General features: G+C 43.9%; 1 protein-coding gene across 1 annotated transcript; it reads left to right on the plus strand.

The window, feature by feature from the left end:
- The first annotated feature begins 239 nt into the window (after nucleotides 1-239).
- Nucleotides 240-2,888, plus strand: PRR9 (proline rich 9). The gene is made up of 2 exons (XM_069078220.1): nucleotides 240-395; nucleotides 1,300-2,888. Exons 1-2 carry the CDS (start codon nucleotides 290-292, stop codon nucleotides 1,671-1,673), a joined length of 480 nt encoding a protein of 159 aa, XP_068934321.1. The 5' UTR covers nucleotides 240-289; the 3' UTR covers nucleotides 1,674-2,888.
- The last annotated feature ends 8,485 nt before the right edge of the window (nucleotides 2,889-11,373 follow it).

The following is an 11,373-nucleotide window of genomic DNA, read 5'->3' on the forward strand; positions in this document are numbered from 1 at the left end:
CCAGTGAATTACACAAGCCCCTACTAAGACTTATAGACTCCCAGAGACCCTGGGGTAGGAAGAGGCAAGATAACATCTTATGGACATTCTTCTCCCATCACCTCCAAGGTGATTGTTGGGGGGGGGTGTCCAGAAATAACCCTTCTTTGCTAGGTCCCAGTGTGTGCCCAGGACCTCCCAAAGAAGGCTGACTAACAAGCTTCACAAGCGATGATTCAAACCCTTAGGCAGTTATCAAGAGAGATCCTTGTGGAAGCTCTACAATTAGGGGTTCAGCCCACGTGGCCTGATGGCCAGGCAAGAGGCTGGCCAAAGACTGCATAAAAATCCTCCTCTCTACTGCCTTCTCAATCTATTCAACGGGCCTCCCTCTGCCTTACTTGTAGGAGAATTGGGTAAGTCCAGATGCCTGCACTGAGCCTAGTGGGCTCACTTGCTGGCTTTCTTGTCTATACCTATCATGTTTTTTTTAATCTTCTAGGAACCTAGAACCCAAGGACCAAGGGTGACTCACTTCCTTTCTCCTTCATCTCTATCGCCTTGCTATTTCTCCTGCTTTCTAATGATTTCTGAAATGGTTTACAATCTCCCCTTGGCTCCTCCTAACAAGCCAATGTCTATCCTGGGCAATGGAATCTCTCTCACCTGACTTTTCTGAGAAAAATAGTGCCAGGATAAAAAGAAGAATTCAAAAAGAAAGGGAAAGGGAAAAGCATTCCGGGGAGCATGGGAGGCTGGGGTGTAAGGAAATCCAGACTTGAAGCTATGAGAAATATCCCCAACTAAGATGAGAAAAGGAAACATAAGAGGGGAAAGTCAAGGATACAGAAAAGACGAGACATAGAAGCTTGCAGAGAAACAATGGTCTTCAGATTTTTTTGAACATTAAATTGGGGAAAGAGAGTGGGATTGAACTAGGATCATAGCTCTGGAGCTGGAAAGGACTTCAGAGACCATCAAGTCCAACTTCTTCATTTTACAGATGAAGGAACTGCACCCAAGGAAAGTTAAGTGACTTGCATAAGATTGTGCTGGTAAGTATTATAGGTAGGATTTGAACCCTGATTTTGCCGTTCATTGTACAATGAGAACAGTGCCTAAAACATTAAAAATATAGAAAGAATGGGGAGCTGGTTGATTGATTCCAGAGTCAGCCCTCTTTCTATTCTCTGACGACTCTTCCTTTTCTAAAATCCCAACCTATCAAATTCCTGCTCCCTTCTCTCACCACCAATGTCACTTCTACTCCATAACCAATAGATTTAATATGAAAAACATGCCAACTCTTATTTGTTTCAGGTTTCTGCACATTAGACAAAATGTCTTTTAATGAGCAGCAATGTAAACAGCCATGCCTGCCTCCTCCTTGTCTTCAAAAAACTCAAGAGAAGTGCCCAGTACAAGTTCCAGAGCCATGTCCACCACCGTGCCAAGAAAAATGCCCAGTGCAAGCCCAGGAGCCATGCCTTCCTCAAAACCAGGAGCCATGCCAAGAAATAAGTCCACAGCAGTGCCAAGAGTCAAGTCTCTCTCAGTGCCAAGACCCATGTGCACCACCTTGCCAAGACCAAGTCCTGGAGCCACAATGTCAAGAGCCATCTCAGATCAAGTGTACGGAATCAGTCCCTCAAAAACAGCAAGAGAAATGTCCACTCCCTAACTTGGGTAAATAGCCATCGATTTAAAATTCCACAGCTGTGGCAACATCTGGAGGCAAAAGAAATGACCCACAGATTAAAAAGCCAAGTCACAATCCATATTATGGTGAAGTTCTCCTGTTTATGACTCATTTCCTATTGGTTTTTCTCGTGTCTTTGCCTTGCAAGTGTTTCACATTTCATCATTCAGGTCATGGTCTTTCTCTGGGAAAGTGATTTTCACTACATCTCAGCAGTCTCTATAAATAAGCATGGTGTCTCCCAACAAGTTGTAAAACGGTATGCAGCAGATCAGTGCTTCTGTAAAACCATAGAATGTCAGAGCTGAAAGGGACCTTAAAGACCAACCCTTTCATTAATATGGAGAAAAAAACTGAAGCACATAAAAGGAAAGGTAGTCAGTGAGAAATCCAGAACAAGAATCCCTGGCTTCCTGACTCCTAATCCAGCACTCTTTCTACTACACCATCCTTCTCAGGCCTGGGTTTGCAGAATCCTAAGAGGTTTCCACCCACTTAGTGGGAGGTAATGGATCCATTTTAGAAATGTAAACTCTTTAAAGGTAAGGACTGTTTCAGTCTTATCTTAGCATCATCAGCACCTTGCAGGCTGTCTCATATGCACTAGTCATCTGATGAATGTTCAATAAATTATTGAATTCTCAAGTGATTCTCAAATATGTGTTAATTTGGAAACATCACACACACACACATACACACACAGTATTATTATAGAGGAAGGAAACGTAATTAAATTCTTTGAGAATGTAGAAAAGACCTGTATTACATTCCAGGCACTGCTAGTTTATATAATTACAAAGACAAAAACAGTCCCTCCCTTCAAAGCCACAGAGGGGAGAAGATATGCCACCAAATCCAGTAAAGTCTGCTAAGGTACCACAGCTCCCCAGAGGTGGAAGAATCTCTGTTCTATACTCTACAACTATCCCCAGACCCTTGGGCATCAACACTCTGGTGCTATGGTAGCCAGGAAAATGGCAATGGTGCCATAACTGATACTACAGAGAGAAGCTAGAAGAATGAGATTGGATCCACCAAATTGCCTGTTTATTGTTGTTCTCTGTTGTTAGCTCACTCTGGGCCATTTCTAAACCCTTCAGAGATGTGATTTGTATTCTATGTGATTCCATGTTGGGTCCACTGGATTTTCCAGCTCTCTGTCCTTTTCTCCAATTGTGAAGGTAAAACATTAAAGCCTCCAACTCCAGCTGATGCCTGACTCCTTGTCTTCGAACTCCTTGTGTGCTCTTTCATTCTTTAATGCTTTAATCCTGCTGTGTCCTCCACCTGTATGTGGGTGTCCATTTTTTTTAGAAGAATTCAAAGTTATTAATTAAACTCAAATTCACTTACCCCTTATTTCTTTATTGCCTAAAGCTGGGACTGTGGATAGACTTTAGCTGGCCTGGGAGGGAAAAGGGAAGTGGAGAGAGTAGGGGGAAGAGAGAGAAAGGCCAGCAAGTCCAATCCAACAGTGCCTACTATGTGCAAGGTACCATGATAGATCTTTGGGAGACAAAGAAAAACTGCAGAATAGCCACTGCCCTCAGAGAGTTTCTGTTCTCTTGGAGTTACAAGCCCAAAGGAAACCAAGCAAACATGCGAAATCCTGGTTAGTTTGGGGGCAAAGTCTAGTAATATACCTGGGGATGAACAGAAATTCTCCTTGAATATTAACCCTAGATGAAAATCTGTGAGCCTCAGAGGACCAGCAACATAACTGCTCTTCTATTTGACTGAATTCAACAGTGTCACAGCCTAGGCTAATTGCTTGCACTCCACATGCTGGCATGCTGACCTCACACTTCTAAGGAGACTATACATGACCATCAGCTCTGGGGCTAATACAAAGGTTGCACAGATAGAAAGGTACAAGACTTAAAATCAAGGGTAAGGCACTAATACAGTACGCCTTGTAATGAGAACAAGGGTGTCATGAGAACTCAAATGATTAAAGGCTGATCATGATAACTTTTCTGTCATTTTCTGAGGTACTTCTGATGAAATACAGGAGACTCCATATTCAGACACTCTCCCATGACTCTCCCTCCTCTTGACCTATAATAGTGAGTTCCAACCTGAGGATTAGCTCTTTAGTAGAAGCCACAAAGGAAGCAGCTGGTGGCTCAGTGGATAGAGCACTGGGTCTGGAGTCAGGAAGACCTGAATTCAGATCCAGCCTCTGATAATTCCTAGCTGTGTGACCCTAGGCAAGTCACTTAACCTCTGATTGACTGACAAAAGGATCTGCTAGATCCACTGGAGAAGGAGATGACAAACCATTCCAATACCTTTGCTAAGAAAACCTCATGGACAGTTGATTCATGGGGTAGTGAGGAATCAGATATGTGACTGATTGGCTGAACAACAAGAAAGAAGTCACAAGGCTGCTCCCAGAGAACACTAGTAGGCAGGGAGCCAGAGGATGCTTCATAGTTATTTGGTAACTACTGAGCACCTCCCCTATAGAAAGTCTTCCACACAGAAGTTTAGATGTCCATCTTGTCCAAGTAGTCCCTCAAAGCTAAAGAGTCCACCTTTCCTAGCCCCCCACCAAGAAAGCATGGGATCCTAGGATTGATATGGAAGAGATCTCAAGGGAATCTAGTACAACACTGTCGTTTGACAGATAAAGAGAACCGAATTTGGAGTCAGAGGAACTGGGTTCAAATCCCAGCTCTGCTACTCACTGTCTATATAACATTGGTCACTTACCCTCTATGGACCTCAGTCTCTTCATCTGTGAAATAAAAAGTGTTAGACTAGATTTCTTGGGAAAGTCCATGAGACAATGACTTTGTGTAGTCCCCACCTGTCTCAGGTTTCCTACTAATACAACCATTTCTAGAGTGTTTCCCAAGACCTCCAAACTCTGCATTGACACACTGTACCCACTTAGACCCATCTGAAGATAAAATCAGATCTTTTTTTTCTTTTTCAAAAACTGTATTTCTAATATGTTTTGCCTTTATGTCACCTTCATTTGCAAATGTATTCTTCCTCTCACCTTTATTCATTAAGCCATTCATTATAATAAAAAATAAATTAAAAAGTAAAAGCACCAAAAAAAGTCAACAATGTCTGACAGAGTTAGGGAGGAAAGAGCATTGATTCTAGAATCAGATGACCTGAATTCAAATCCTACCTATGTAGCCTTGAAACTACTTAACCTCTGGGCCTCAGTTTCCTCATTTGTAAAAATGAGGGGATCAGCTTAGATGTTCTGTGAGGTCCCTTTTATCTCCAAATTTATTATCCTGCAAATAATCAATATTCTACACTCATCATCCCCTACCCCTGAAAAGAAGGAAAGGAGGGACATTTTCACCACTGATTTCCAGGGCCAAGATTCTTAGCCATGATAATTATTTGTTGTTTAGTTTCAGGTTTGGTTTTTGGTTTGTTTAGGGTTTTTTTTCCATTTACATTGGTACAGTCACATATGTTGCTTTCCTGGGTTCAGCTTATTTACTTCACACCTTCTTTTAAGTATTTTCTGGACAGATCTGATGCATTACTTCAGATACACATCAGAAGGTAATAAAGTCTGAGCTTCGGCTCTTGTATGCACCAGGAAAGAGAAGAAATTAATCAATGTGAGAGGAGAGGCCCAAGAACTGCCTCCTTTTCTTTCCAGAATCTCAGGGCTAGAGGAAGCCTTAGAGCATCAGATCTGTTTCACATTATAGAAGAGGAAAGTGGGACCAAGAGAGGTGTTCTGAGCTAGAACAAAACTAAAATCTGCCTTTTCAGACTCTTAGTCAAACTGTTTATTCCATTATAAAATGCTACCTTTCATCCAGGTACCATCTGCCTCCCTGGGCTCTGGAATAGCTTGGGGGGGAGGGGGGAGCAGTGTGTTAAGAAGCCATAAAAAGAAAGGAGATCCTCTCTGATATTTTCCAAGGAAGGATCCCCTAAAGGTCTACAAAAATGTTGCAGTTGCAGAGACACATGCTTCCTTAACTCTTTTCCTTCTCCTTCAACTAACAACCCAGCAAAGAATGAACACAACTGACTTCCCCTATTACAGTGGCCCAAGTAGGATAGAAAGAGCCCAGATAACCACTCCCCTGTCAGCACTCAGCCTCAGGCAATTGTAGATGTCTCCACTGGCGTTCCTCTCCCACCCTTTGAAGGTGAGGCTCATAGATATTGCCATCAGACCTGGCACAGATACAGCTGCCCTGGCCTGAAGCCCAAGAGGAGGGATAATAGGTAGGAAGAACCCAGCTACATCAGAGGGAGACAAGAAGGTCTAATCAAAGGGGAGACCTAGGCAGATCTTAATAGCTGCTAAAGACATGCAGTTACAAATTAGTAAAGGAGGGTTTCTCTGGTTTTTACCAGGGTGGGGTGGGAAGCCCAAGATGCAGAGCTGTCATCTAGACTAGAGTCAATAACAATTGATCTCACAAATGTCAGCCTCCTGCCGCCTCTTCTCCATAAAGCTCTGGATTAGTCCTTCTCTTTTTATGGCCATGAGTTGGTTATGGAGCAAAGAAGTACCATGGACCAATGAGAACTCTATTTGGATTCTCATTCCTTTTGGCAGAATACCTTCCACCCAAAAGGAAGTCCATCACCCCAGAGTCCCACATTACTCACAGACTGGACAGGAAGGCATGGACTGAAGAGCCCTATGGAGATCACTTCCTTATCCTCAACTGTCTGCAGTTGTTCTGGACCTGGACAGGCTAGAACAGGGGTGTGGAACCTGTGACCTTGAGACCACATGTGGCTTTCTAGGTCCTTAGGTTTGATGGAGTCCATATTTTACAGAACAAATCCTTTTATTAAGGGGATTTGTTTGGTGAAGTTTGGATTCGGTCAAAGGGCCACAGTTGAGGACCTAGAGGACCACATGTGGCCTTGAGGCCAGAGCTTCCCTACCCCTGGACGACACTGAAACTAAGTCAGTGCCAAGATATAGTGGCCTTCAAGAGCCCTCACTTATTGCCAGTGTTGTGCAATGAAACATTCAAAAAAAAATCCCAGAAAGATGTTTTCAGGGGCAAAAGAGGAGGAGCCATCACAGCACTCAGACCGGTGTCCATCCTGGCTAGATAAAGGGCTCCTTGTTTATAGTAATACAATGGGAAATAAGTGGATGGAAGACCTTGGTCTAGATCTAACTTGAGAACAACAGAGCATCTCCATTTATTCACACAAACACACACACACACATACACACACACACACACACACACATACACATACTCACAAGCCTGGAAGGAAAGGGAGCCCAGGCATGATACAGGACAGGGGCCTGGAAGCCTGTTTGATGAGTCCCAAAGCCCTGGTGACAGGAGAACGTTCATCCAGAGCCAGAGGCCACACAGTGGAGAAGGTGGGAGCAGGTAAAAGCCTGACCCCAGCTGGGGAGAAATCTGAACACAATAGGGTTTTTCTCATGCTTCCCTCCTTCAGGTCCCCAGCTTCACCACTCCTAAGAAGTGATTTGGAATAATGGATTAGCAAGAATGCAGGGGAAGTTGCCTTGGCCACTTCCTAGTGCCATCGTGTTTTTGTTTCCTTTATCCTAGAATAGATTTCCTTCTGAGAGTTTTGTGGGCTTGGAGGAGAAAAGGGAAACAAGTCTAGACTCCATTTTGTAGTCGAGTAGATGGAGTAGCCAGAGCTGCTTCCAAGCAGATGGATCTGGGGAGCCAGGGGGAAGAGAGAAGGAAGGACCCTGCTGGCACTGCCCTTGCAACCAAACAGATCAGAACAAAGAGCAAACTGGGACAACATCTGGGGAAGTATGGAGGCCTACAGGGAGACCCGGAGAGCTTACAGACCTAGAGCATCTGAGGGCAGGCAGGATGGAGGCAGGATAGATAAGAGTAGACCCAAAACTAAAGAGAAGACTGTGCCAAGAACTCCGGCTGATGAAAAGTGTGACCACATCTGACGATGCTCCCGCCAGTCTCCATTACCTTAATGTGCTTCATCCCAAAAGCCTGTAAAGATCCTCCTCTCAACACGTTTGCCAAGGAAATGCCAGTGGGTGCCAAAGGTAACTAGGCAGCACAGTGGCTAGAGTAGCAACCTTGGAGTCAGAAGGTCTGGAGTTCAAATCCAGGCTCATACACTTGCTAGATGTGTGACTCTGACCAATCACTTAATCCCTGTTTGTCTCAGTTTCCCCATCCGCAAAATGAGAATAATAATAGTACCTATGTCCCAGGACTGTTGAGAAGATCAAATGAGATAATAATTGTAAAACACTAAATACAGTGCCAGGAATATAGTAAATGCTATATAAATGTTAGCTATTATTATCTTCCTGGTTTTTTAATAAATCTCTCCCCCACCATCTAGAAAGAATGACAGTAAATACCAGTGCTTACCATTTTAAAACTCTTTATAGAATTTTTCTTGCTTCTGATACTACTTTTAGTTACTTTACCTTTTCAATAAATCATATTTTGAGGGTGGGGGAAAGGGGGAATTGTTGAATCCTGTGAATGAGGAGATGTGAATGAGAAGCAAAGATTGAAAATATGGGAGGATTATAGCAGAAATAATCGGAGTTTACTGTTTTAATCATGTTAAGGATATTTCAGGTCATTCATGTAGATTAAGGGTAAAGAACCTGCAACCTTGAGGCCACATGTGACCCTCTAGGTCCACAAGTGTGGCTCTTTGACTGAATCCAAACTTCACAGGCCTCTAGGCCACTTCCCTACCCCTGACTTAGATCTATACAAAACCTTAGACCACCTTTAGCCACAGGAGCCTCTCTGGGCTCGGGAGAGAGCTGGCTGGTAGAAGGGAAAAGAGTGGGTTATTTTTCTGTGGTTAGAGTGCCATCTAATGAGCATCAGAGAGATTACAGTTATTGGGAAATGTTCCAACCTGCAATGACTACCCTCTGATGAAACCCTGGTTTGGTGGCCCAAGGGCAGTACTACCTGGTGGCTAAATTACATCAGTACCCTTTGGCTGGTTAATTAGTTAATTAGTTTTATGGCATTCCCTGCTGCATGCTGTAGATTGCAGAAAACAGAGGAAGGATCAGGTGTGGGTGGGTACGACTCTGGCAGTGCTGCCAGTGCGTAGCTAGTTCCCACCATTCCTATCACCTGACACATAACTAGATGGCTCAGTGTAGTAAGAATGCATTTCCAAAGCCTCCTAAACATCATCATGATTTTATAATACCTTCCTATCAACTGTCCCAATCCAATTCAGACCTCTGCCTGAACTTTCAAGCCTCCTCCACCCTCACCAATATCACCAACCAACTTCATCCCTTATTCTATTATCTGAATGTTCCTCCATACCTACTAACCTCTACTTGGCTATCTCTGTGGCACAAGAGATATGGAGCAACTCATCCAGGCTTCCTAGAGTCTTCCTTATACAGAGGAGAGAGCCCTAGCTCTGCAGCCAGAGAACCTGGGTTTGAATCTTGCCTCTGATCATTACAACCTTGTGACTTTGGGCAAGTCAGTTAACTGCCCTAGCTTCAGGTTCCTTATCTGTAAAATGAGGTAGTAGGATGAAGACAGCCTCTGAGGTCACTTCTGGATATATGATCCTATGATTTTTCACATTCTATCTTTTCAAGGTCACTCTCCATCATTACAAAGTCTCACCTTCAACTCCAATCAAAATTTATTCCTCCAGGCAGGGTTCTATGATTGAAATTCAATTCAATACTGTGCCCACCCCTCAGATTCCTTAAGTCAGCACTCAGGTGGCATAATACATACCATCTTCATTTGTGGTGGAGTCATTTTTTTACTATTTCCCATAGGGTTGGTGTGTTGTCCCTGTTAGGCTAAGAATTCCCCCAGAGCAGGACTTCACTTCCCATGTGTAAGGGTTATGGGATTTAAAGATCTTCCATGCCCCATTGGACGTGCTGACGTAGCAGGAAGGGGCAGAGCAAGAGAAAGCGAAAGCCAGAGAAAGCAAAAGCCAAGCTAGTTCCTATGGTGGCTGGCGGTGGTGGCGACGGCGGTGGCAGCAGCAGAGGCAGCGGCAGAGCGAAGCCCCTTTTGAGTTAGGACTGCTAAGGACTCCTGCTGAGGACTGCCAGGGGCCGGAGCTGCTGGGAGCGCGCTTCCAGGACGCTGGGTGGTTGCTGTGCGTGGGGAGAGGAGGACCTTTGCCTGAGGTAGCCTGTTCTGTTTTAAAGGCTTGAAAATGTGGGTGCTTTCTACTTTATCTACCTGTGCCAATGTCATAACTACTCTGATGGCTTTCACTTTCTGGTTTGGGGACTCAGTTTTTTGGTATCTTAATAAATTTTCTAGTTTATTTCCCCATATGGCAAGCATGACATATTTTGTGATGGATAATTATATCAGCATATTTGTAATCTCTATAGGCATTGTGAATATGGTATTGCTGATACATTTGGCGACGAGGATGGGATCACAAAATGTCAGGCCTCTATTTGGAAGCAGTGGGGCTTTAGAGGGAGAAATGGCTATTCCAGGATGGGAGGATTTGCCTTATTCCTCTCTAGACAGAGAATGGGCTAAAAGCACAGGGCCCTGTGAAAACTGGGAACCAAGGCTAAAAGAGGGAGAACCTGGAGATTTGGAAAGATGTTTGAAAGCAATAGAACTATAGAACCAGGCAAAGAACTGGCAGGAGTGTGCAGGAGAGGCTGGGTGCTGCTAACAAGTTATCGCCTTATGTGTAAAAGTAGGGATAAGCTGCTGAAAGAAAGAGCTCAGATGGCTAGGGAGTCAGCTGGTTTGCCTGAGGATTCTTCTGTGTCACAGCACTCAGAAGAGCAAACTGGAGGGACTCATGTGGTCCAGGAGCAAGCTACTGTTCATGTAGCTAAAAGGAAGCAAAAAACTAGCAGAACGAATGTGCATGCAGCTTTTGTACAGGCTGGGCAGAGTTGCCCTGACAGCTTCCAGGAGAATGTGTGTGAGGAGAATGGAACAAGGTTAGATGAGGAGTCTCCTAATGTAGAAGCTCTCCCCATATGAAGAAGAAGGCAGGAGAACCACCGAGGCAAAACAGAGTCCAGGGAGATAATTGAGGATTTCACTCAACAGGAGATCACTGATATATTGAGTAGATTTACCCAAAGAATGGGGGAGTCTTTAGTGTCTTGGATAGTAAGAATCACTGATGAAGGCACCGGAGGAATAACACTGGACAATGAGGATTGTTTAAAATTCATAAGTATCAGTCAGAATCCTTTTGTACACCAGGCTTTTAGGGATCACCATATGCAAGGAGGAAATAACAAAACTAATCTTCTAGCTTTAGCTGCAGAAGGGTGCAAAAAGCAATATCCGACTGAATCTATGTGGCCTAGGGGAGACAGACCCTGGTACTCACTTAGAGACTGTATGAGAAAGCTAAAGGAGGAGGTGATGAAAACTGCTATCCTGATTGGAGATGCAAATGCATATTATGATACCCCCCCTAGGAGTTCCTCATAGAAATATCATAGTGAAGACGGCTCCTCCTGCATATAGGCACCTAATTCTGACTCTATTAATTGGAGAAATAGGGCACCCTCTTTCAGAGGTGCTGGATAAGATTTCACAATTAAGTGATTTAGGGGAATGGGAAAAAGACAAATTGCCTCGAGAGAGAAGAGTAAACAGCCAGATTCAGAGACAAAATAGACCCACAAGAAGGGAACTGTTTACTGCTCTATTAAAAGCTGGGGTGGACTTTAGAAGAATAGATGGTATTCCAACTGAAGAGCT

This window comes from Petaurus breviceps, unplaced genomic scaffold (assembly GCF_028583685.1).
Source record: "Petaurus breviceps papuanus isolate PSGF00001 unplaced genomic scaffold, PetGlider_PUasm1.0 91023, whole genome shotgun sequence".
NCBI classification, from domain to species: Eukaryota; Metazoa; Chordata; class Mammalia; order Diprotodontia; family Petauridae; genus Petaurus; species Petaurus breviceps.